This window comes from Acomys minous (assembly GCF_964271855.1).
Source record: "Acomys minous genome assembly, chromosome: 13".
NCBI lineage: Eukaryota > Metazoa > Chordata > Mammalia > Rodentia > Muridae > Acomys > Acomys minous.
In genome coordinates this window covers 14,165,985-14,191,885 of record NC_140495.1, presented here as the reverse complement: position 1 = coordinate 14,191,885, position 25,901 = coordinate 14,165,985, and the positions used below count along the sequence as shown (strand labels likewise).

Sequence of the window (25,901 nt, the reverse complement as noted above, 5' to 3'; positions counted from 1 at the left end):
AGCAAAGCTGTCCACATTTTCTGAGCCCCACTTCCCTCAACTGTAAAGCTGAGTGATGCCACCATGCTTCGTGTAGCACCGAGTGACACGGTGTAACATGAAAGTTGTGGCTTTCTGATAAACGTCAGATGACTGGAGGATGGGATGCTCCCCAGTCACCCAGTCATGTGCACCCAGGCAGTGACACACGAGGGCTGAGTCACACCGAGCTTCCCTACCCTTCCATTCACCTTCCCTCCCTACCTTCTGACCTGCTCACTGTGAAGAGTCGGCTTCACCTCCCCCCACGCCATTGCTGGACTGGAGCTGAAACAGACTTTCTGGGAAGTGTGGTCCTGACTTGCCTGTGGATGAGGCAGGAGCTTCCAATGGTGTAGACCACATTCATGAAGGAAAGAAGACAGACCCTGAGAGGTATGGGCAGTTCTAACTGGAAAAAAGCGCTACTGGCCAGAGCAAGCGCAGAGCACAGCTGCTAGCCTGGAAGCCGGCCCCTGGCAACCTTACCCAGCAAAGCAGCCCTCGGGGGCGGGTCTAGGACAGTAGGAGAGGCGGGGCTGGTTTTCCTCTGAGCCTGAGGGGTGGGGGCGGGCAGGGGCAGGGGGCGGGGTTTCCTTACTCTTACAGAGCTGCGAGGGTGGGGGTGGGGGGAGTGGGGTAGAAGGGGGCAGCGGTCCCAGCCTGTTCGGTCGCAGGATGGACAGAGGTACATTAGGAGGCGCGTCTCTAACCGACCCTGGGCGGGAAAGCTACAGCCAGGGTAGGCATTGGGTAGTGTGGGGGTGGGGATTGGGGGAAGACCTGGGTGTAATGAAGGTAGTATTGGAGGGAGCATAAGGGTATTGGGGCGGGGGGGGAGGGGGGGCTCTCTCAGAGTACTCTAAAAGGACATCTGTCAGTGGCCTGAAGGGGAGGGGAAACGGGGACCTTGTAGGGAAGAGGGGCCTGGACCAAGGTGGGGTGACTATAAATAGTGTCTTCCTTTTGCCAAGGAGAAGAGTCAGGCAGCTGCCTGAGCCTCTCCCCACTATGCCACTTGCTGGCCTCCAAGGGGTCTTGTTCATCAGCCTTTAAGTCTGTACTTCTAGGGCACCCACTGTGTGTTTTGTGGTGGCCCTGAGTCTCTCCGCACACCTACTGTGTACTCTTTATCATTAGTCTCTCTGAGCTCTTTCTCTGTACCTTTGCTAGCTTCGAGTCACTTAGATGACCTACTGTGTGCCCTGCGCCAAGATGGAATCAGGAAGCACTACGGATCAGGACTCACGGGGGTGCCACTCATAGGAGCGCATACACCCAAATTGGAACCTCATACTGTGAACTCTAGGCTCAGAGGGATGCTGAGGACAGTTCTTGGGAAATGGCCAGAGGAAGCTAGAATTCCCGGGAACTCCCTCCACCCAGCAAAGCAGCATCTGGTTTGGGGATAAAGAGGAAGAGAATGCGCGAGGCAGCAGGCCCTGGGCAGTGTTTTGTTCATTCGCTCATGCCTGGGTCCAGGTCTAGTTAATATCCGTGCTTCTGTGTGTGCACATGAGCATGTTCCTGGGAAGTTGTGTGAGGGTTGAGGCCCCTGGATCTTTATGTTGTAAAGGGTGGGTGGCTTGTAGGCAGAAGCTACAGGGAAGGACCTGCGCCTTGGGAACCGAGGGTTGAGGACGTTGATCAGATGGCTTCTATACTAGGATTCTAGGAGGAGGTCCAGTGGTCAGTACATAAGGTGCTCAGAGAGCCAACCAGGGTCAGGCCAGGGTCAGGGTCAGGTAGGTTCACGGTGGAGAAGGGCTGAGCTAGCCGTGTTCATACATGAGTGCACACTGGCATCCCGCCACTTCCAGTGCATGGTCCCTGGTAATTGCCGGGGGGGGGGGGGGGGAACACTTCGAGATGCCTTGAAGAGGGAAAAGGCCACGGCCACGAGGGTGGGGGAACCGAAAGCTCGGAGGGTACTTCAATGGAGCGAACAAGCAGGAGCCTGCGCCCCGAGAAGTGAGACAGTAAAGCGAGACGTGGGAGGCGAAGCTGTGGCGACTGGCCCTGTTTCCTTGACTCCTTCCTGTCTGCATCCTCACTTTCCCACCTGAGAAATGAGGCCATGTGCCAGGGGAGATGCGAAGCAGAGCCTCAGAACAGGCGTAGAGCCTGGCATTGGGAAGGCTGCCTGGGTTCCTCATGTTGACCTGTGACTTTCTTGCTGGGTATATAGATTTGAGAGGGTGTGTCTCGGTCAGCCCGGGGGCAGCTGAGAAGAGTGGGAGGTATAGAGCCACATTTCCTGAAACCAGGCTCAGATTGGGTGCGGAGACAGCTCTGGCCCCTTGCCCTGCCCTACCCTGCCCTAGCTACCAGCTCTTGAGTAACGTCCAGGAGTTCCGGGGTAGGGACAAGAACGCCGGGTCCTGGCGCGGTGCTGGGTCCCCACGGGTGTTAGAGGCGGGAGCCTCTGTGATGTGTATGAGTGAGTGGCAGTGAGGATTCTGAGGGCGGATGTGATCCTTAAAATGACCTTGGTGCTGGCCAGGACACAGAATGGACAGGGTTGGAGGAGGCGGAGCTGCTGATGTCCACAAGGGGAACCCTGCTTGTTCTGGGCCACCTGTCGGTGTGCTCCCAAGCTGCCCACCTCCCTCTGGGCATGGAGGAAGGATATACTGCAACCGTGGTGGAAGGAGGAAGGAGGAAAGAGGAAATGGATGTCTGCCTGGAACAGGGTATTTCCCAAAGCAGCCAGGCAGAGCTGGTACCAGGGAGGCCTCAGCTGAGCTTCTGAGCTTCTATTTCCTTGTGTAGTGGTTAGTATATATCTCTGTTGCGGCCATCCTGAGAGTCGTCTGCCAGGCTCTGAAGGGCTGGGCTGGGACTTGGTGAACTGACTCACAACAGATATGTGAAAGGAGGAGGTGCTGTGCCCATTGCCAATGAGGTCAGCCTTGTTTTCTTTATGTCCCTAGCTTTCTGGCCGGGCATATGTGAGGCAGGAAACCTGCCAGGGGTTTGGTGGAGGGTATCCCTGGAGGGCAGAGAGATTCAAGCCGAGTTGCTGGGCCTTGGAGCAGAAAGTGTACAGTTTGGAGAGGCGCAGCTGGGCAGAGAAAAGAGGCCTGCACTTTCGGGAGACGGTGGTGGAGGTCAAACCCAGAAGAGTGGCTTCCCCACGCTGCCCTTCGCCGGCCTCGAAGGGGTCATGCTCACTGGGGGTCACCGAGTTTGGGAAATGTTTCATATGGTACCGCCTGTAAGTCTGAGCTGCCAGGCCTGGCCCTTGCCCCAGAACATTCTGGAAGGCAGAGAGGGAGGTAATATAATGAATGAGAACAACAACTGCATGTCTTAGAACAGATTTCTGAGACTGATACATTTAATCTGTACCACAATCTTGTAAAAACTGATGATGTCTGCATCTCATTTTCCTGATGAAAAGACAGAAGCTCATTAAAAAAAAATACCTAAACTCATTATTAAGATTTTAATTAGGGGCTGGGCGTGATGGCGCACGCCTTTAATCCCAGCACTCGGGAGGCAGAGGCAGGCGGATCACTATGAGGTCAGCCTGGTCTACAAAGAGAGTCCAGAACAGCCAGGGCTAGAGAAACCCTGTCTGGAAAAATAAAAAAAAAAAACAACAACAACAACAAAAGCCAACAGCAACAACAAAAACAAACTTTAAAAAGTTTTATGTTTTGTTTTTGTTTTGTGTTTTTGTTTTTCTTCATGACAGGGTTTCTCTGTGCATACTTGGCTGTCCTGGACTTGCTTTGTAGACCAGGCTGGCCTCGAACTGACATCAGTCCACCTGCCTCTGCCTCCCGAGTGATTACAGGTGTGCACCACCATGCCCTGCACAAACAAACTTTATTTGGGGGTAGGAATGTAGCTCAGCTGGTAGAGTGCTTGCCTCGCATGCACAAAGCCTTGGGTTCAATCCTGAGCCTTGTAGAAACAGTGTGGAAACAGTGGAACTTGGAAGGTGAACGCAGAATGATCAGACGTTCAAGGCTATCCTCAGCTATATACTGAGTTCCTGCCCAGCCTGGGCTACATGAAACCCTCCTCTTCTTCTCCCCAAAAGAAAGAAACAGCAACAACAGCAAAATTATAACTGGTAAAATGTAAATCTTGGGACGAGAACAAAATACTGCTAGGGCTTAGTAAGTCTCCAAATAGCTCGGTCATGTATTTGCTCCAGGTGGGCAAATGTTTAGCCCAAGTTCTCCCGTAGCCATGCCAAAACAGGGTCAATTTTGAGATGTATCCTGTGTTTATGTCCCTGAGATAACTTTTTCTGCATGGTTAAACAAGTTGCTTTTGTGGATCCAAGAAGTTTTGAGGGTGGGAGCAGCTGAGGAGGCCCGTGAAGGTCCAGGAGGGCGCAGCGGTGGTTGACTGCCAGGACAGCAGGCCAGTCATTAGAGCCACTCAGGGACAACTGCCAAATGGGTCTGGACTATCCTGGCTCTGAGGGTCACGCAGGCCCTGCCCAGCCTCCTACCCTTCTCACCCGGCAACCATAAGGTTTCTCAGAGAGCAAAGGCCACACACGCTTAGAGGCGGGGTCGTAGAGCCCTGGGCGGGGTCATGGGTGGGGCCTATGCAAATAACAATCTGGTTGAGTGTAGTAAACTTCACATCCGGGGCGGGGCCTGCATAATCCGGTATCACACTCCCTGAGAATTGAGCATGCGCGTCATCTGCGCTAGTTTGAAGGACGGGGCGCGCTTAGTCCAAAAAGAGGCGGTAGGAAAGTTGGGCATGCGTAGTCGTAGGCCAATTCATCTTTAGTTTGGGTGGAGCCTATCAGTACTGGGGCGGGCCTGCAGAGGAAGATGGACAAGAGTTGGAGCCGCTAAAAGAGGGGCGGGGCCCGAGGGGCGGGACCTCGGGTGGCCCGAGGTGGCCCGGTTGCTGGGTGAGAAGCGGCGCAGACCGATTCATCGCGGTCCGAGGATGGCGTCCCCACGGGAACTGACCCAGAATCCCCTGAAAAAGATCTGGATGCCATACAGCAATGGGCGGCCCGCTCTGCACGCCAGCCAGCGTGGTGGTAAGACGGGGTAGGCAGGGAGTGGAGGAGGAAGGTGAACCCGGATGGGTTGGTAGCCGGCCTGGGCGAGGGTCTCGAGTAGAAAGGCAGGAGACTGATAAAGAAACAGGCACAGGTGCGGCTATTGTGACTGATGGGCGGAGTCGGGGACAGGTGAGAGGCTAGGAACAGGTGAGTCGAGGCTAACAGTGGTGCTGTGACAGTGGCCTCAGAAGCTTAAGTGCGGCGGAGCAAGAGTGGGGACAGGTGTAAAGAGACATCTCATTCTGTTGGAGACTGGATCTGGGCACCATTACCTTGGGAGGGCACTGACCCAAGCTGTTTTCCAGTGCCGGAGTACAAGGGAGGACTTCGTAGTGGTAGAACTGCTTTTTCCTCTCTCCTGGCCACAGAATGGACTGGCCGATAGTATGGCTGGAAACTGAGCTGTGTAGCTCCAGACAAGGCACTTGACCTCTCTAAGCAGAGAACTTTTGGAAGCCTAGCCATGGGCTAGTAGTCCTCCTCAGCAAGACAGGTACCCCTTGGTCTTAAAACCAAAGTTTTGGAGGAACTTCAGGGGAGTGCAGTTGTCAGGACTGCGTCAGTGGGGACAGCACACCATTGGACCTGTCTCTGTACCCCTGGACATAGAAGCACCCGTGTGAGTTCACAGGTAAATGACTGCACCGGAGGGGGCTGAAATTTGTGAATTGCTAAGTGACTCACTTCTGGGATCCTGGGTGTTTTCACCTTCTTCCTTGGTTTTTCTGCCTGTTCTTAAATGAGTCTGCAACTTTTTTTTTATTAACAGGGAAAAGAAAGAATTTGTTTTAGGAGTAATTAAAATAGTGTAACAAATTTGCAGCTTGGCAAAGACCTCAGAGAACATCTAGTCCAACTGGTGCCACAGATATGGAAATGGAGATCAGGCTGCTGTGATGTGCCAGGGTCTCTGTGCATTCCTGAAGGCTGCTGCGAGTGATAAGGGAGGGGAGGGTCCTCTGGGCTTCTGCCGCCAAGGCCAGCCTGAGGCCGTGACTTTGACCAGTACCATAGGGAGAATCCTAGGAGGGCAGGGGCGTGGGTGTGTGTGGGGTTTTGGGGGGGGGGGAAAGGAGGTGGCATGGGGTGGGGGAGTTATATGTCCTGCTAGGATGGCTGTTGTTCTTAAGCAAACTGTGTCCCTGTGGGTGGTGGCTCTGACCACAAAATGGGTACTGCTGGATCTGTACAGAAACATTCTTAGTCCCTAGGGGCTGTGGCTTTAGCCTGGCCAGCCGTCCTTTTGGAAGCATTACGGCAGAACCTCCTTGCCGGCCTTTATTAGGAGTGTGGTCCTGACCAGGGGGTGGCTGCACTGGAGCAGGGACCTGGACTTTGGGGACAGTGACGCTCAAGCCACATCCTGGATCTATCTGTGTTGTCTTGGCAAGGAGCTAGCCCTTAGACCTCAACCTAGGATGAGAGCACGATCATCTTTGTCTCTAATGAGTGTATACTTGAAAAATGGAAGCAAACTGAGTGTGCTGAGGCACACCTTTGATCCCAGCACTGAGGAGGAGGCAGAGGCAGGAGGATCTCTGTGAGTTTGAGGCAGCCTGGTCTATGTAGTGAATTCTAGGACAGCCAGGCCTATGTAGAGAGATCCCATTGGTTTTGTTTTTTTTTTTTTTTCTGAGACAGGGTTTCTCTTTGGAACCTTGGCTGTCCTGGACTCTCTTTGTAGACCAGGCTGGCCTCGAATTGACAGAGATCCACCTGCCTCTGCCTCCTGAGTGCTGGGATTAAAGGCGTGTGCCACCACATGGCCCCATCTTAAAAAAAAAAAAAAAGCAAAAAACTAAAAGAGGAAAGAAAGAAGGAAAAGTAGAAGCTGATCTCATCACCACCAGTCTCCTTTTTTTCTTTTATTATATCAAAGTGAGGCAAGGACTTAGGTGTCAGCCTGAGCCAGCCCGTCATTATAAGTAGGAAGAGGGCTGAGGCCCACGGAGGGGAAACCTGCTCCCAAGACAGGGCCTGCATGGCTTTAAGTTCTGAGTGTAGGATTATGTGACTTTTGTGCCAGTCGGTGGTGGTACACACCTTTGATCCCAGGGAGCCAGAGCCAGGTGGATCTTTGAGTTCAAGGCCCACCTGGTCCATACAGAGTGAGTTCCGGGACAGCCAAGGCTGCACAGAGAAAACCTATCTCTCAAAAACAAAAACGAAAAACAAAAACAAAACAAAACAAACAAACAAAACCAGCCAGGATTACAGTGCACACCTCTAATCCCAGCATTGGGGGTAGGGAGTAAGGTAGGGGAGGCAGGCTGATTTCTGTGAGCTCAAGGCCAGTCTGGTCTACAAAGTAAGTCAAGGACAAGCAGGGCTCTTGTTACAAAGAGAAACCCTGCCTGGGAGGAAAAAAAAGAAAAGAAAAAAAAAAAGAAAAAGAAGGTGGGGGTTGGGGGGCGGTCATAGAGAAACAACAAAACAAACAAACACAAACAAGTGACTCGGTGAAAGTGAAGGGGTTTGCCAGTGTCAGAGTGTTGGAATGGTCTGGAGTCTGGGTTGTAGATTTAAACTTTTCTGGACTAGGAGGGCACATGGCCAAAGATGACGCTTGCAGATGTGAGCCTGGGGATGGGATTCTGGGCCCCAGCTAAGGGTCCCAGGGGTCACAGCACACCCAGTCAGCCCCTCTGTTTGCACCTGTGCAGCATTTTACCCTCTGCACAGGGAGTGGGGCCAGACTAGAAGACTGCAAGGACAGTAAAGACAGGGCAGGGAGGCCTAGCCTGCTTCTCTGGCTGAAGCTGGTGGTGGGTCTCCTGTGGCATCTAGTCCTCAGCTCCTCAGGGTGCCGGGGCTGATGGACAGAGCCACGTTATATGCCCTTGAGTACCATAAGCAGATGACAAAATTTGATACATTTACAAAATTCAGAGCCATACCTATGGGTCTGGAAGCTATTCGCCATCTCTACCATTTGAATCCCAGCTTAGTCCTTTGGTAGCTCTGAGGAGTTGGGACAGGGGATGGAGAGGGACCCCAGGACCATGGCTGGTAGGATGTTGCTTTTCCTTTGTTTTTGAGAATGTAGTCTCTTGGAGCAGGCTCTGGGCGGCCAGTGGGTGGCTTGTGGATGGTCTTCTTCCCTCTGCCTCCTCAGGGCTAGGCCATCTTCTTCTTTTTTAAGTTAAAAAAAATATTTATTTATTTATTTAATGTGTATGAGTATTTTGCTTTGATGTATGTCCCTGCACTATGTATGTGCCTCATGTCCTTAGAGGTGAGGAGAGGGCATCAGATCCTCTGGAACTGGACTTAGGGACCCTTGTGATCCTCTGTGCAGGTGCTGGGAATCAAACCCTGGCCCTCTGCAAGAGCAAGTGCTGCTGTTGTTTCAAGACAGGGTTTCTCCAGTTAGTCCTGGCTGGCCTGGCCTCACACTAAAAGATCCACCTGCCTCTGCCTCTAGTGCTAGGAATTAAGGTATGCACCACTATGCCAGGCTAAGAACAAGTGCTTTTAGCCACTTAGCTATCTCTGCAGCCCCTAATATTGTTTATCTGATGGCTTTTTCTTAGCCCAAAGTGGCAAGATAGCATGATTTCCTCCTGCGTGACAGGACTTGTGTGAATGCACAGGGCAACAGGAGAGAGCTCCTGTCTTCTGAGTGGGACTGTCATGTCATGTTGCTTAATCTTTTTCTTTGTTTTGTTTTTTGAGACAAGGTTTCTCTGTGTAGCCTTGGCTTTGTAGACCAGGCTGGCCTCGAACTCACGGAGATCCACCTGCCTCTGCCTCCCAAGTGCTGGGATTACAGGCATGTGACACCACTCCCAGCTCCATGTTGCTTACTTTTTAAGGCTCTTCCTTCCTCAGTCTGGCCAAGATTGTGGGAGCAGGTCCGATAAATTCAGGAGTCTACCTGGAATCCACTCTGAGAACGGCAGCATCGCCTTCACTGGAGTGCCTAGCAGTAGTAGGCAGGCAGGCGCTCTTCATTGCCACACAAGTCTCGGCCTCAGGCCTCCCAGGGCTCTGTGGCCTTCAGTACATGGAAAAGGCAACCAGAGATGGCTCAGCTGACCTGTCCCCAGCGTCCTTCTCTCTCTGTGCTTGGTGTTGTATACAATGTGTTCTGCTGCCTGGCTGCCAGATGTTGGGGTCCTTGTGATCTTAGGGATGTGGTTCTGACTGCATACCCCACCGTACCCCACAGCTCTCAAGGTCTGTAGTGCGTCTCCCCCTTGTCCTGCCCTTGTGTATAATTTCTCCTCTCTAGGGACTATCTCCCCATCTTGCTGTTGTAAGCAGGGCTGCCACGAATGGTCTTGAACTTTGGTTTGCTTTGATTTTTTTTTTCCCCCTGGGGAGCTTATCTTGAGGAGTAGGGGTGATCACCAAGTTATTGCCTTGTTTTGTGCCCAGATCCAATCTGCTGCCCTTACTACCCACCTTGCATATTGCTGGGCGTGGGGAGCAGGGGTGCTGTCACCAGAAACTGGGAAGAGGCCCAGGTCTGCTCTGGGAAAATAGACGTTGCGCTGTCTAGTTTTCATGTCAGCTTGACACAAGCTACAGTCGTCTGAGAGGAGGGCATCTCAGCTGAGAAAATGCCTCTGGAGGGTCAGGCTGATTGGTGGAGGCAGGCCCATTCCTTTGTGGGTGGTGCTGTTCCTGGGCTGGTGGTCCTGGGTGCTGTCGGGAAGCCAGCTGAGCAAGCCCTGATGCAGGAGCCAATAAGCAGCACCCTCCATGGCCTCTGCCTCCAGATTCTTGGGATATTTGGGTTCCTCTCCTGACCTCCTTCAGTGATGAACAGTGATGTGAAAGTGTAAGACAAATTAACCCTGTCCTCCCACGTTGCTTTTAGTCATGAGGTATCATCACAGCGACAGACACTCTAGCTAAGACAGGTGTGAGGAGTAGGTACAGTACCTCAGTCCTGAAGTTGTGTGTGTGTGTGTGTGTGTGTGTGTGTGTGTGTGTGTAGGAAATGGCCAATGTGCTCTCTATAAATTGCTTCAGAGCTCCTTGTCAGCCTGAGCAGGAATTGTGCAAACAACAGACACCAGCAGTGTGCTAGCCCTGAGGAGGCAGGCCTTGCCTAACTGGCTTTCCTCTCCTCTTAGCCAATACTGAGGTTATTCTGCAAGTGTCCTCACTCTTACTTGAGCCCATGCCCCCTTCCCCCATCCCCCAGGGTTCACAGGAATGATGCTGCCTACATCCCAAGTCCTAAGTGCAGTTGGGGCTGAAGTACACCTGTGTCCACAGTCCAGGATGTTGCCAAGGCAAGGCAAAGGGCGCAGCTGCCCAGCATGCTCCAGCTTGTCCCTGGGGAAGGTGCTAGGTCATGCTAGCGAGGGCACCAGGACTCAGAGTTGCCACAGAGGATCAGAATAGAAATAGTGGCCAAGGTGCCTGACTGCGGACACCAGGCACAGCCATCCCTCCCTGAGGCCTTTGTGTTCTAGAAAGACACCTAATAGGTTCCTGATAGGCTGGCAAAAGAGGGCAAGCGAATAGGCAGAGGAGAGGCCAGGATAGCTCCCCACGTGTACTCAGCAGCCTGTCCCCTCCAGATTTTACTCGCCCTGGTCTTATGGGTGATGAAGAAAAAAAAAAGGCTCCTGTGACTTCCAAGGTAAGATCACATTGGGCCACACTGGAAGCTGAGCTGAGTCACTGACAGGCTTGCTGCCTTGGCATTGGTCCCAGGCCGGCCGCCAAACTCAGGGAGGCTGTGGACAGCTTCTCTACCTGTGGCCGTGGCAGCTCCCTGGTTGACACCCTGCCTTGGTAGCACGTGAGACGACGATGGATTGTCATTTGTTGGGCCCTCTGTCTTAGTCCCGTGTGGCCCTCACCCTGATGTCCTTCTAGTCACCTCCCTGCTCATAGCTACTGAGCATCCGGGCTGGGCCAGGACCATGAGTGACACAGGTGCCACAGTGAGATGTAGCTGGGGGAGACGTAAGCCAGGTCCACCCGTCCTCCTGAGGACCCAGTGCCACGTGGAGGCACAGTCTGCTCAGTCTGAAGAATTAGTGAGTTTACTGGATCTCCTCACAGCGTAAGTGAGGGGCTACTTACCTGGGTGCGTACAGCAGGTGGTAAGAAGCAGCTGCTGCTCAGGTGAGGGTCACATGACCATCCTCACCGCTCCAGGAGGGGACAGAAACAGTCAACAAGGCAACCCAGGGTAATGCTTCTGCGAAGGGTTCAGTGGGTGGTGGCGTGGCTTGGTGGACATTCACGCATCGCTGCTACACGAAAGAATCAATGCAGAGACCACGGTGGAGCCAGCGCATCACAGGGAGGTAGATGGGGATTAGGGTGTGGATTCCTGGATGAGAGGGGCAGGCAGTGGGCGGCTCCCCAGCAGTGTCTACTTCCTTGTATACGCGGTGTGTGCTTTGGGATGAGAGGAGCTGGTGAGGTTCCAGAGCCCAGGCCGACCTGGGAACAGGGCACATGTCAGCCTGATACTGGAGCTGGGGGTACTTAGCTGTCTGACGCCAGGAAGCCAGGAAAGTACAGCGGGTGCCAGGCATACACGCTGGGAAGTACCAAGGGAGACTCAGGGTGACCCAGCAGCATGCAACAGTGTGCCTCAATGAGCCATTCTCCTGTGGCTGTGACAAATACCTGACAAAACGCCTTAAGGAGGAAATGTTTTCTCTGGTTCACAGTTGAAGGGGACAGTTGACTATGGCAGGGAAGCTGTGGTGGCAGAAGCTTGAGGTAGCTGGTGGCGTTGCATCCGTGGGGAAGAGACAAATGGATGCTTTGCTCGGCTTCTTTGTCTTTGTTTTGTTTTGAACCTAGGACCCCTCCCCACAGAACGGTGCTGTCCACATTTAACATGGGTTGTTTCTGCCTCCGCTAACCTAATAGAGACAATCCCCCATAGACATGCTCAGAGATTGGTTTCCATGGTGATTCTGCATCCCAGATTAACCATCCATATTAACCATCTCGGTGCTGCTTGCCTTCCAGTATGTATGACCAACTGTCCGACACTCATTGTCATGGTGGGCCTGCCAGCCAGGGGCAAGACCTACATTTCTAAGAAGCTGACCCGGTACCTCAACTGGATTGGTGTGCCTACTCGGGGTGAGGCTCCAAGGGGTCATGGGGGGATGGGAGAGACTATTGAGGGAGGGGAAGAAAGAAGGCTGGGTGGTGGGCAGGGCCTGGAGAAGGGTCCTGGGCAGGGGTGGGTAAGGTTGCTGTCCTGTGAAAGCTGCTAAGCCTCTCTCCCCTAGAATTCAACGTCGGTCAGTATCGCCGGGGCATGGTCAAGACATACAAATCTTTTGAGTTTTTCCTCCCAGACAATGAAGAAGGCCTGAAAATCAGGAAGTAAGTGTGGTGAAGGGTGGGGGTGGGGCATTTCCGTAAACAAGGCTTGATAGGTTACACCCCATTTGCTAGGAAGCACCCCCTCTCCCAACCTCTGGAGCCTGGTTGCTGGCAAATGCTTGAGCTGCTCCTGAGCTGCAACAGCATAGTGCGTATGCTGTGTGACAGGGCTGGCTCGATGCTGTGTGACTGACAGGGCTGGCTCGATGCTGTGTGACTGACAGGGCTGGCATGATGCTGTGTGACAGGGCTGGCTCGATGCTGTGTGACAGGGCTGGCTCGATGCTGTGTGACAGGGCTGGCTCGATGCTGTGTGACAGGGCTGGCTCGATGCTGTGTGACTGACAGGGCTGGCTCGATGTTGTGTGACTGACAGGGCTGGCATGATGCTGTGTGACTGACAGGGATGGCATGATGCTGTGTGACTGACAGGGCTGGCTCGATGTTGTGTGACTGACAGGGCTGGCTCGATGCTATGTGACTGACAGGGATGGCATGATGCTGTGTGACTGACAGGGATGGCTCGATGCTGTGTGACTGATAGGGCTGGCTCGATGCTGTGTGACTGACAGGGCTGGCATGTTGCTATGAGACTGACAGGGCTGGCTCAATGCTGTGTGACTGACAGGGCTGGCATGTTGCTATGTGACTGACAGGGCTGGCTCAATGCTGTGTGACTGACAGGCTGGCATGGTGCTATGTGACTGACAGGGCTGGCACAACGCTGTGTGACAGAGATGCCATCTTTGGTTTTTCTTTGCATATAATGGGGTTAGGGAGACGTTATGTGTAGCCTTGATGATGTCTCTTCCCTGCCCTAGGATTAAGGATCTTTAGAAAGGACATTCTATGGGAAGGGAGGGTGGAGCTTCAGGAAGAGGAGAGGCTTAGCCAGGCCATTGCACAGCACGGAGGCGCTGCGTGTCTACTCCCGGCTACCCTAGAAGAGGCGTGTTATTTCCCCTTCTGCCCCAGATGAGTCACTTTCATGAGTACTGGAGTGTGTTTGCCATGTGCTTGACATGTTCTTGGCATGTACCAGGTAGGCCTTGGTTTGTTTGTTTGTTTTTAGAGATTTATTTATTATGTATACAGTGTTCTGTCTGCATGTACACCTGCACTCCAGAAGAGGGCACCAGATTTCATTGTAGATGGTTATGAGCCACCATGTGGTTGCTGGGAATTGAACTCAGGACTTTTGGAAGAGTAGACAGTGCTCTTAGCCTCTGAGCCATCTCTCCAGCCCTTAGTTTAATGTGTCTTGGATGCTGAGGGATGACACTCATGAGATAGAAATTTGCATATGATCTCTCTCTCCCCAATTCCAACTTGGACTTTCTGAGGAGTGATGATTTGAGGTTCTTGGAAGGGGTTGGTGGGGGTGCTCAAGAAACCCTACCCTCCCACGCCTTTAATCCCTTCTCTTGGGAGATAGATGCAGACAGATCTCCACGAGTTCAAGGACAGCCTGGTCTGCACTGGTGAGTTCCAGGCTAGCCAGGGCTACATAGTGAGACCCTGTCTCAAGACAACAACAGCAAGCCTTGTCCTACTTTCATTTCTCCTGTGATAAAGCACCAGACAAAAACACCCAACAGAAAGAAAGGGGAGAGGTGTTTACCATTCCAGGTTATAGTCCACTGAGAAGTCAAAGCAGGAACTCGAAGCAGCTGGTCACACCCACAGCTCAGAACAGAGAGACCATAAACGTGTGCATGCCTACCTGCCCCGCTGGCTCCTTCCTTCTTAGATACAGTTCCAGGACCAGCCCATGAAAAAATAAAATTAGGGGTTAGAGCGATGGCTCACTAGTTAAGAGCACTGGCTGTTCTACCAGAGGACCTGGGTTCAATTTCTAGCACCTATATGGCAGCTCATAGCTAGGGCACCTGACACCCTCACACAGATAAAAAATACAGGCAAAACAGCAATGCACATAAAAATAAATCAATATCTCTCCTCCTCCTCCTCCTCCTCTTCCTCCTCCTCTTCTTCTTTTTCTTCTTCTTCTTCTTCTTCTTCTTCTTCTTCTTCTTCTTCTTCTTCTTCTTCTTCTTTTGAGACAGGGTTTCTCTGTATAGCCTTGCCTGTCCTGGACTTGCTTTGTAGACCAGGCTGGCCTCGAATTCACAGCGATCTTGCCTGCCTCTACCTCCTGAGTGCTGGGATTAAAGGTGTGTGCCACCACACTGAGTTTAAATCTCTTTTTTCTTTTTTTAATGTGCGTTTGGTGTTTTGCCTGCATGTATGTCTGTGTGAGAGTGTCAGGTCCTGGAACTGGAATTACAGACAGCTGCCATGTGGGTGCTGGGAAATGAACCCAGATCCTTTAGAAGAGCAGTCAGTACTCTTAACCACTGAGCCATCTCTTCAGCCCCAAATACACAATTCTTTTTTTTTTTTTAATATTTATTATGTATACAGTGTTTTGCCTGCATATACAACTGCACTCCAGAAGAGGGCACCAGATTTCATTGTAGATGGTTATGAGCCACCATGTGGTTGCTGGGAATTGAACTCAGGACCTTTGGAAGAGCAGTCAGCGCGCTTAACTTCTGAGCCATCTCTCCAGCCCCAAATACACAATTCTTTAAAAAAAAGGGGGGGAGCTGGAGAGATGGCTCAGGGGGCTGGAGAGATGGCTCAGTGGTTAAGAGCACTGCCTGCTCTTCCAAAAGGACCTGGGTTCAATTCCCAGCACCCACATAGCAGCTCACAACTGTCTGTAACTCCAAGATCTGACACTCCCACACGAATGGACATAAATTAAAATTAAATTAAATATTTTTTTAAAAAAAGAAAAAAAATCCCTTACTGACATTCTCATAGGCCCACCTGACCCAGACCATATGTCATGGAAATTTTGCAGGTGATGCTAAGATTGTGCCAACTTCACAATTAAAACTAACCGCCACAGGCCCCTTTACAGCCTAAGGTGTCAGAGACAGTACCAGAGGCTGCCCCAGCTTTTGTAACTTCTTCAAATCAAGGCTTGCCTCACGGTGCTGGCCTGGAGCTACCACCAGAGGCACTAGTCTACCTATTCCCTCTATCGCCACCAGGGGGCAGGATCGCCCCACTGTGAACTTAAACCTGCTTGCTTTGCTTGTGAGTCACCCGGAGGGGAGCCTGACATGTAGGTAAAAGTGACGGCTAGGAGATGTACTGATATTTGAATCTACTGTGTGCTTGGTGTCTGTATCCATTGTCCTCACTGTATAGGTAAGGAAACTGAGGCTCAAAGAGTCCAGGAGTCTCATACACTTCTGTGTGGGCTACCTCATACTTACCACTAGACGCTGCTGAGGTTGGTGATCCGTGCCTACAGTCCCAGCACTCTGGGAGATGACGGCAGGAGGGCCCAATACATAGATCAAGGCCAGCTTGCGCAGCGTGATCAGAAGACCAAAAACTAATCAGCTAAACAAAACAACGACGCTCCATCGTTCACGCACTGAAATCTTTCATTGCTCATAGGTCAAAGGACGCCTCAAGTGCAAAAGCTAAAGCAGCGCCCAGGTGTGGGCCCTGTTTGCTCAGTGGTGGTGCCTTCCCCAGTAGTATTTGTGGCGCTGGTGTTCCCAGTCTGCCAACTGTTTCACTCAGGCGCCTGAAAGGTCGGAATCTGAGGAGTCATTCAAATGGAGAAACCCAGACACAGAGAGCTTGGAGGAACTGGCCCAGGGTCGCCCCCTGCAGGAGCAGAGCAGCCTGTGGTAGAAAACGGGATGTTCCTATTGGGGTTTTTTTTCTTTGATACTAGGAATTGAACAAGGGCCACGGTCATGATAAATGGCTGCATGCTGGCCCAGGAGCAGGCAGAATTTTTGTTTGAGAGAGCTATAGCTGAGGCCGACCTTCAACTTGCTACATAGCTGTGAATGACTTAGAACTTCTTATCCTTCTGTCTCTACCTTTTTTTTTTTAATATTTTTTTAAATTTAATTTTAATTTATGTGTGTTGGTGTGAGGGTGTCAGATCTTGGAGTTACAGACAACTGTAACTGCGAATTGAACCTTTGGTCCTTTGAAAGAGCAGGCAGTGCGCTTAACCACTGAGCCATCTCTCCAGCCCTACCTGCATGCCCGTAGAAAACAGAAGAGGGCACCAGAGTCCCTAGCACTACATGTGGGTGCTGGGGACTTGAACTTGGTCCTCCAGAAGAGTAGCCAGTTTTCCATCCCCCTAAAAATTTGCTTTAATTTTATTTATTTATTTATTTGATTGGTTGGTTGGTTTGATGTTTCAAAAAAGGGTTTCTCTGTGTAACAGCCATGGGTGTACTGAAACTCACTTTGTACATTCACAAAGATCTGCCTGCCTCTGGGATTAAAGGTGTATGCCACCATTACCTGGCTTTCTTTTAATTTTTAAATCTCTCTCTTTCTCTCTCTCTCTCTCTCTCTCTCTCTCTCTCTCTCTCTCTCTCTCTCTCTCTGTGTGTGTGTGTGTGTGTGTACCATGTACATCCCCTGGAGTTGCAGTTGCCTAGTTTTGCGTTATCTGATGGTTGCTGGGAACTCAGACCCTTTAAAAGCTCAGCAATTGCTCTTAACCACTGAGCCCTCTCCCCAACTCCCAGAAGGAAGCTCTTTGAAGCTTTACTTGAAAAACTGGGTGGTAGTGGGGCCGGAGGCTGCAGCACACCCCTTTAGCCCCAGCACTTGGGAGGCAGAGGCAGGTGGATTTCTGTGAGTTCAAGGCCATCTTGGTCTATATAGCAAGCTCTAGGCCACCTAGTGCTACATAGTGAGACCCTGTCTCAAACAAAACAAAAGCAACATTGTTTCTCCAGAGCTTTAGGAGAAAAGGACAATATGGGAAAGGCCAGTTCATTTTATAGCAAACACCTTAGTGTAGTGTTGTACATGGCCACCAGGGGTTAGAGTTGAATGTCCTGGGGGCAGGCACTGTGCTAGAGGCAGAGAGGTGACTTGCGGAGTTTTCCCTCTAGGATAGAATGCCGCCACTGTGTCTTTGCTGTCCCCAGCCTGGAATACAAAGAGAATGTCTGATTGGAGAGCATTCATCTTGGGGCTGGAGATGCGGCTCCGTGCTTAGGAGCACTTGCTGCTCTTGCAGAGAACCTGGGTTTGATTCCCAGCATCCACATAATTTTGTTATTTTTTATTTTTTGGTTTTTCGAGACAGGGTTTCTCTGTGTAGTCTTGACTGTCCTGGACTCACATTGTAGACCACGCTGGCCTTGAACTCACAGAGATCCGCCTGCCTCTGCCTCCCGAGTGCTGGGATGAAAGGCGTACGCCACCACGCCCAGCCCATCTGTAACTCTAGTGTCAGAGGATCCAGTACTTTTTTCTGTTAAAGTATTCTTTATTCCACTGATGTAATTGTCATCTCTGAGACTTACTGCCTCTGTCTGCTAACCTAGGCCTAGTCCTGGACGCTTCCAGCCTCTGCACAATCTAATCTAGGCCTGGAATGTTTTCAGCCTCTGAGACTTACTGCTGAGTAAGCTCACCCTTTCTAGTTCTTTCTGAAGTCTGACTGGCTTGGTCCACTCAGCTATTCTGGCTCAGCTTCCTTTCCAAGCTGACTGATTCAAACTGGCTTCACTCAGCTTCTGACTGAATTGCTCTGCTTGGCATCAAACTAACTCTAGCAATCTGTTCTGATCTTCTGGCTCCTTCTCACTTTCTGGCTCATTCTGTCTTCACCTGAGTCTAGTTTGTTCTCTCTTCAACTGTCTCTGTAAAACTCTCCCAGGAAAACTGCTTCCTCTCTTTCTCTCTGTGCTGCTCTGGCTGCATGCAGGTGCCTCTGCTGAGCTGCACCAACACATGGACAAACTCCAACCTGGCCACTTCCTTCTACCAACTAACTTTACCATCCTTGTTTGGGATTAAAGGTGTGTGCTAAGCGCATGTCCGTATTCCACCCCGAGTAGCCACTTGCTGGATTAAAATCCCTCTACACTATTCTGACCTCTGAGGGCACTAGGTGCGCACACATTCAGTGTACATCATGCAGGCAAAGCACTCATATACATAAAACAAATAGACCAAAATTAAATACATTAATTCAAGAAAGCACTTATCTTGGTAATCACAGAACATGCATGACATTTAGGAGTTGTGGACATGGCAGAATGACAGCGTGCCACAATAAGAGGTTGAGTTTAGAAGACCCGAGACCCAGGAGCACACAGTCAGACTAGAGCCACATGCTGAGGGTTAGCCCAAGGCAAGAAGGAAACCTTGAAAAGTGTGGGGGGGGGGCGACCCGAGAGCTGTCCCCTCTTCCTGTCTGTGGTAGGGTTAAAGGCTTGACGCTAGGCTGACTCTGTTTTCTTTCCTGAAGGCAGTGTGCGCTGGCAGCCCTCTCTGATGTCCGGAAGTTTCTCAGTGAGGAGGGGGGACATGTGGCGGTGAGTGTGGCACCCTAAAACCAGCCAAGAGAGACCCAGGATTCCCCCACCCCACCCTGTCTGCTGGTTGCTCATCAGGCACTTGGAAGGGAAACAGGGTGGGGTGGGTGTGGCCCTGGGTGCCTGAGGGTGCCAGCCCAGGGAAGAAGCACGCAGAAGAAGGAAGTGTCTGGGCCAGCCGTCTCCCCCTGGGCTTGTTGCTACATCTAACCCTGTAGTTCTTCCTTCTGAAGTTTGGCCAGCAGCAGCCTTCCACACATATGCCTTCTCCTGGCATAGGGAGCCCATTCCAGAAAGCAGCTGAGGCGTGGTGAGGGATTCCAGCAGACAGATGACTCCTGTAGTCGGATGAAGTGCATGACCAGGCAGAGCTGAGGTGTCCGTGAGGAAGGGCCTCTCCCAGCCCTGTACATTCAGATTTAAGAGCTGTCTCCTCCCTACCACCTTCCACTTTCCTCCTGGAAGTCTCTGGCTCCCAGCTCCGTTCACTGACGCTGGCACTGCCATGGCTCTGTGGGCGCCTTGCTCTTCTCTCCTGGGAAGAGCACCTGTTCTGTTCCTGGAACCCGGGCCCCCGTCTCTTTGCTTTGCTGTCCTGGTTTTTGTTTTTGGGTTTTGGTTTTTCGAGACAGTTTCTCTGTGTATAGATTTGGCTGTCCTGGAACTCACTGTGGAGCCCAACGCCCAGCATTGGCTGACCTGTTAACCCCACAGATAGATTTTCTTCGGTGAAGTGGCTCAAGACGTAGCTCAGTAGAGGCATGAAACCGAGCGCTTGACCTCCAGCATGGAACAAACCAGCATGGCGGTGTGTGCCTGTAGAGCACGTCTCCTTTGCAGGTGGAGACAGGAGGATCAGAGCATCCTTGGCTACATAGGGAGCTGTAGCTGTGGAAAACTGATGCCTGAAACCCCACCTCTGAAAACAACAACAGAGTGCTTGGGAAATACTTGGGTGAGACCTCACCTAGCAGAAATGGTTTTTTTTTACTTGGTTAGGTTTTTGTTTTCATTTTTATTTCAAAACCCGGTTTTTCTGAATAGTCCTGGGTGTCCTGGAATTAGACCAGGCTGGCCTCTAACGCATAGATCTGCTTGCCTCTGCCTCCTAAGAGCTGGGGTTGCAGGCCTGCATCACTACTCTTGGCTTAGAATGTGTCTGATGGTTGGGTGTGGTATACCTAGGTTCCCTCCCCCCAACCCCACCCTGCCCCCTCCACCCCGGAAGCTCTGTTGGTTGATGGTTTCTAGCTTGGCCAGCAGAGCAGTCAGATACCTTTGATTTTTTCATCTTTCCCCAGTTTCATCTGTCGGGGAGCCAGGGCATCTTGTGCTGTTTCTATGTTTCCACCTGGGGGCCCTTTAGGGTCGTCACAGCTTCTCTCCTTGAGCGAGCATCTCCCTGCTTCAGGCTCTGTTCCAGGGGCCTCCTTAGGGAAATCCATCCTCCAGGCATGGAGATTGCCAAATGTTATGACATTAGTAAACTGCCTTTGCCACTTTCTGGCAACTCAGACTCCGCCACTTCCTATTTTCTTAGCTTCCTCTTCTACAATTCCTTTTTTTGGTTGTTGTTGGTTTTGTTTTTGAGACAGGGTTTCTCTGTGTAGTCTTGGCTGTCCTGGACTTGTTTTGTAGACCAGGCTGGCCTCGAACTCACAGGGATCCCCCTGCCTCTGCCGCCCAAGTGCTGGTTCTACAATTAATTCTTCATGGCTCCATTTGTTTGTTTTGGTTTCATTTTGTTTTGAAGACAGGGTTGCTCTGTGTAGTCCTGGCTTGCCTAGAACTTACTGTATAGACCAGGCTGGCCTCGAACTTGATGTTCACCCACCTGTCTCCCAAGTACTGGGATAAAAGGCATGCACCACCACCACCAGGCAATATTTCTTTTTTTTTCTGAGCATGTATGTTGAGAGTGACAGCCCAAGTACAGGAGGAGAGGACAACTTGGTCTTCTTCCTTCTGCAGTGTTGGTCTTAGGTATCCAATTTGGGTCATCTGGCTTGACGACTCTCCCCCACCCCCACCCCACCCCCAAAATGTAATAAAAAAAATTTAGGAAAAGAAGTTTTGTTTGCTAGGTGTGGTGTCATATACTTGTAATCCAAGCATTTGAGAAACATAGGCAGGAGGATTGCTGCAAGTCTGAGGCCAGTCTGCCCTACACAGTAAGTTCAAAGCCAGTCTGAACTATAGTGAGACCCTGTTTTACTTAAGCCATCAGAAAAGAGATTTAGCTCACAGTTTTGAGGCTGAAAGTTGAAGATTTGGCATCCCCACTCCGCCCCCCCAACTCCTGGTGCCATGCCACCCCCAAGCCTTTGTTAGGATCTAATATCATTGCAGGAGCCCTCAAGGGAGGAAAAGATCACATCCGGTGATAGGAACACAGAGCTGAATAGGCCAGACTTGCTTCTGTCTTGGGAGAACTTGAACAGGAACCTTAGGAGAAAAACCATATCCTAACCATAGAACCAGGCTTAACCGGTTTTGCTAGAATTTGCTGGTCATACCTGAACTGCATGCAGAGCACTGCTGAGTGCTTGCCACTGTGTAAGTCTGTAGGAGACAGGCCAGGCTGGTGACCTGGGCAGGATCCTGGCAAGAAGCCCAGTCCCCAGAGAATGCCTATGCCGCAGCACCCTCCAAAGGGCCGGGTCCTGAGCTCACCCCAGTTTGGTCCTAGGTTTTCGATGCAACCAATACCACCCGAGAACGGAGAGCGATGATCTTTAACTTTGGGGAACAGAATGGCTACAAGGTGAGGTCTCCTGGGTACCCCTTCTTAGCTGGGTTGCTGTACATCTGGGCTGCTAGAGACTCCTTTTGCAGCCTGCTGGTGCTCGTGGGCACTGGGCATCAGGGTTGCTGAGTGTGATTTGAGACGGAGGTGTAGTTCCCTCTCCTGGAGCTTGCTTTCTAGGGCTCTGGTGGGAGAGCCCAGGATAGAGCGACACCTCCTTTAGCTACATGACGCCCAAGCTTGGTCAGCATGGCTGTGGGAGGAAGGGAGAGACCCTGGGAGGAAGCACAGGTCACTAACCCTGTTTGTGGTCCTGTCCCTGCTCTCCCTGGTCCCTCTGCTGCAGACCTTCTTTGTGGAATCCATCTGTGTGGATCCTGAGGTCATAGCTGCCAACATTGTGGTGAGTGGTACATCTGGCTTCTTGGGGGATGGTAATAGGACAGGTGACATGTGACAGTGAGGTCCCTTTCCAGGTCTGGCCATGTGCCTGGGCCGACCTTCAATGATCTTGACGTTTGTGGGAGTGGGGAGGTAGCTGAGCCTGGACTGCTGAGGACCATTTGTGTGAGGGCTGAGTGTCTCAGGGGCCTTCATTCTTGGTCCTTTCACATTCCTTCACCCCCCCCACCCCCCACCCCCCACCCCCCCATAGTCTGGAGGAGCCTCAGCCAGGGGTGGTATGGGCCTTTCCTTTTTGTTTTGTTTTCCGAGACAGGGTTTCTCTGTGTAGCCCTGGCTGTCCTGAACTCACTTTATAGCCATAGCCTCTAACTCACAGAGGGTTAGAGGCTCTGCCTCCCCGAATACTGCAATTACAAGCACCCAGCTCGGAGAGTTTCTGTTTAATACTCAGGTTTGTTTCCCACCGTCACTCTTACTCCTTCCCCTGGCTTATCTAGAACGGCCATGTTCTCTTGAAAGATAATTCAGGATAGAGGAGCCCCAAACTCCCCCCATTGGGCCACAGAGAGACTAACTCAGGGCCCCAGCCCTGGCCTGGCTTCGGGGCCGTCTCCCTGACCCCTGCCCAGCCGTGTCCTTGCTTTCTGGCTCTGCCTGGACTGCAGCCCTGATGTGTCCCTTGCTCTGTCCATGGCTCTGGCAGCAAGTGAAGCTGGGCAGCCCTGACTATGTCAACCGGGACAGCGATGAGGCCACTGAGGACTTCATGAGGCGCATTGAGTGCTATGAAAACTCATATGAGTCTCTGGATGAAGACCTGGACAGGTGAGTGATGGAGCTCGGCAGCCTTCGGCAGCAGTGAGTGGACGGTGGGGCTCCACTTGGCAGCTCTGACCTCTCTTTTTTTCTTTCCTTGGGGCAGAAAAATCCACCTGTTAACCTCATGTGGAACTCTATGGGTCAGGACTTCCTCCTGTCCCATCATAAAATCAAGCCTAATTGCTACACAGAGGGTGTTTCCAAAAGGAATTTATTTGTAAGCACTTCGTGCCCTTCTTTCAGTGTGTGGTTGGGGAGGTGGATGGGGCTAGCCAGATTTTGCCTGTGAACAGCAGTCAGGTCCATCTGCCTCCCTCTGGGATGGAAGAGCAAGCAGGAGCGCTGAGTGGCCAGGGACCTTAGAACGGTTCATTTAGAGTTTGGAAGGGTCACAATCCCTTCAGCAGGGACTGACTGTGCCATTTGTACTGCAAAAGACACTGTGTAAATAAATGGCCAAGGGTGTGTTCCGCTAAAACTTTATAGAAAACAGCCTACGGACAGCATTTACATTGTTGGCAGTAGTTTGCCAGTTTACACCCTCAGCAGCAGTGTAACCAGCAGTAATTAAGTAAATAGCAGTGAGGCCTTGGTGGGACCTTAGTCACCATAAATCATAATTATGGAAAGATGTGGGAGTATAGGTTGCACAGCATTAAGTGAGAGGCTGGAATATAAATATACATTTGGATGTTAATAATTATGTAAAGCTGTATAATGCATAGGAACCAAGAACACAAGCCGCTGCTGGAGGGTGGCTACAGGGGCGTTTATACACTAGCGGCGCCTGTGCTGGCCATGGGCTGCCACATTCCCTCTGCTGGGCTCTGCAGCCAGGCTGGAGCTAAATGGCACTTAGGCCTCTTCTCCCTGTGTGGCTTTGTTACCCACCCCCATCTTCCTAGCATTGCTTTTTGTCATTCTTCAGTACCACTGCAGTAGTGGGGCTCATCCAGAGCACCCCAGTTAGGCCTGTCAGCACATTTTGTTTTCCTGGCTTTGTTGGTAATATAAAGGGAACGCACATACGTGGTCTTTGCAGACAGTGGGAACACAAGTGAGAATGTCCAGGGAGCAATCTGCTCCTTCACAGCTCATGCCCAAACCCTTACCCAGTGCTGCTAAGTCACAGCCCGTCCCCACCACTGCTAAGTCACAGCCTGTCGCCACCACTAAGTCACAGCCTGTCCCCAGTCCTGCTAAGTCACAGCCTGTTCCCACTACTACTAAGTCACAGCCCGTCCTCACCGCTGCTAAGTCACAGCCCGTCCTCACCGCTGCTAAGTTACAGCCATGCCCACTGTTGCTAGCATCACACAAGAGGGAAGTGGAGAGAGTGAAAAGCCCCGCCATCCTGTGCCTCTCGACCACTGGTTGCCTGATGAGGAGAGTGACAACTCCTTGGCGCATAGATGACCCTGACTATGTTCCTGGGGGTGGGGAGAGGGGAGGGTGGTGTCTCAGGGAAGGAGAGTTGACCAGGAACTTTGTGAAATGGAGTTTCTGCCTGTCACTGTCAGGTCAGCTCTAGGAAAGGCTCTCTCTTGGTTCAGTTTACAGAGCGCAGAGGGAGGCGGGAAGGGGTCTAGGAACATACGCAGCTGTAAAATCGTGACATGATTTGGCTGGCCCCCTCTCTAGATGTCACCTTCGCAGCAAGCTGAGTGTTGGACCTCACAGTGCTTGTCTGTGTGTCGCTGCTGCCTCACCCTCGTCACTCGCACACCAGCTGGTGGTCCTGTGTGTTGTGATCTCAGAGCCAGTGCTGAGAGTTGCAGGCTTTGCAGGTGCTTCCTGTGGCTGCCAATGTGCTTCCAAGGGCCTGGCCACCCTCACAGGCTTTCTCTACCTTCTCTCTGGCAAGGGATCTGTCCTACATCAAGATCATGGATGTGGGGCAGAGCTACGTGGTGAACCGTGTTGCTGACCACATCCAGAGCCGCATTGTTTATTACCTCATGAACATCCACGTGACACCCCGCTCCATCTACCTCTGCCGGCATGGGGAGAGCGAGCTCAACCTCAAGGGCCGGATTGGTGGGGATCCTGGACTATCACCCCGGGGCAGAGAGGTCAGTGTGTGTGTGTGTGTGTGTGTGTGTGTGTGTGTGTGTGTGTGTGTGTGCATGCATTTGTGCATTGGTACCTTTGGGAGGCAGGATGGATGTGTGAGTGTGTGTGTAGGGGCGTCCATAGCGATCTTTATTCGGTCTAGAATGTAGGGAAGCAGACACCAGCTGAGCCTTTTCTGGCCTGAGTCCCAGCTGTGCAGCTCCCTGGCCTTCACACAGTTCATGGAGATAGCAAGGACTCATAGAAGAAGTCACATGGCCTTGGGACAGTGGCTCAAGATGGGGGAACCTGACAAACCTGGGATTGCTCTTGGGGCCTGGGGACAATGCACAGAGCAGCACTTTGGCATCTGCATCTTGGGAAGTTAGCGCGATTTTTTTTGTTTTTTTTGTTTTGTTTTGTTTTTTGTTTTTCAAGACAGGGTTTCTCTGTGTAGCCTTGGCTGTCCTGGACTCACTTTGTAGACCAGGCTGGCCTCGAACTCACAGCGATCCGCCTGCCTCTGCCTCCCAAGTGCTGGGATTAAAGGCGTGCGCCACCACCGCCCGGCCTAGCGTGATTTTTTTTTAAACTGAACCTTTCTCCTGAGGTTGGACAGGACCCCATGCACCTGTACTTTGGGGTCCTGTGAGGCAGCCAGAACCTGTGGGGCCGAGTGTGCTGTGCTGTGCTGTGTTTCAGTTTGCGAAGCATCTGGCTCAGTTTATCAGTGACCAGAACATCCGGGATCTGAAGATCTGGACGAGCCAGATGAAGAGGACAATTCAGACAGCGGAGGCGCTGAGCGTGCCCTACGAGCAGTGGAAGGTCCTCAACGAGATTGACGCGGTAATTGCTGCCCCCTCCCTCCCCTGCCCGCCCTCTGGGCACTGTCCATATTTGGGGGGTTTAAAATTTGACCTGTTTCCAGGCATGGTGGCACACGCCTTTAATCTCAGTACTCGGGAGACAGAGGCAGAGGGATCACTGTGAGTTCCAGGCCAACCTGTTCTACAGAGTTAGTTCCAGGGCTACACAGAGAAACCCTGTCTCAAAAACAACAACAAAAGAACAAATAGCAACAGGTAGCGATAATATCACCAGA

At 51.7% G+C, this 25,901-nt stretch overlaps 1 protein-coding gene across 6 annotated transcripts in view; it reads left to right on the top strand.

Moving 5' to 3' along the window:
- Positions 1-266: 266 nt before the first annotated feature.
- PFKFB4 (6-phosphofructo-2-kinase/fructose-2,6-biphosphatase 4) overlaps positions 267-25,901 on the top strand; it is a 44,779-nt gene continuing 19,144 nt past the window's right edge. The window contains exons 1-9 of one of the 6 annotated variants that reach the window (XM_084752701.1): positions 267-414; positions 12,020-12,136; positions 12,289-12,385; positions 18,708-18,774; positions 21,464-21,538; positions 21,867-21,923; positions 22,629-22,750; positions 24,609-24,816; positions 25,499-25,645. In XM_084752701.1, coding sequence (XP_084608827.1) covers positions 387-414; positions 12,020-12,136; positions 12,289-12,385; positions 18,708-18,774; positions 21,464-21,538; positions 21,867-21,923; positions 22,629-22,750; positions 24,609-24,816; positions 25,499-25,645 — 918 coding nt within the window. In that variant the 5' untranslated portion in view covers positions 267-386. Of the gene's footprint in view, positions 415-663; positions 761-2,596; positions 2,793-4,742; positions 5,042-5,150; positions 5,697-12,019; positions 12,137-12,288; positions 12,386-18,707; positions 18,775-21,463; positions 21,539-21,866; positions 21,924-22,628; positions 22,751-24,608; positions 24,817-25,498; positions 25,646-25,901 lie in introns of those variants that run through there. The other 5 variants (XM_084752702.1, XM_084752700.1, XM_084752703.1 and 2 more) reach the window with 5 other exon arrangements.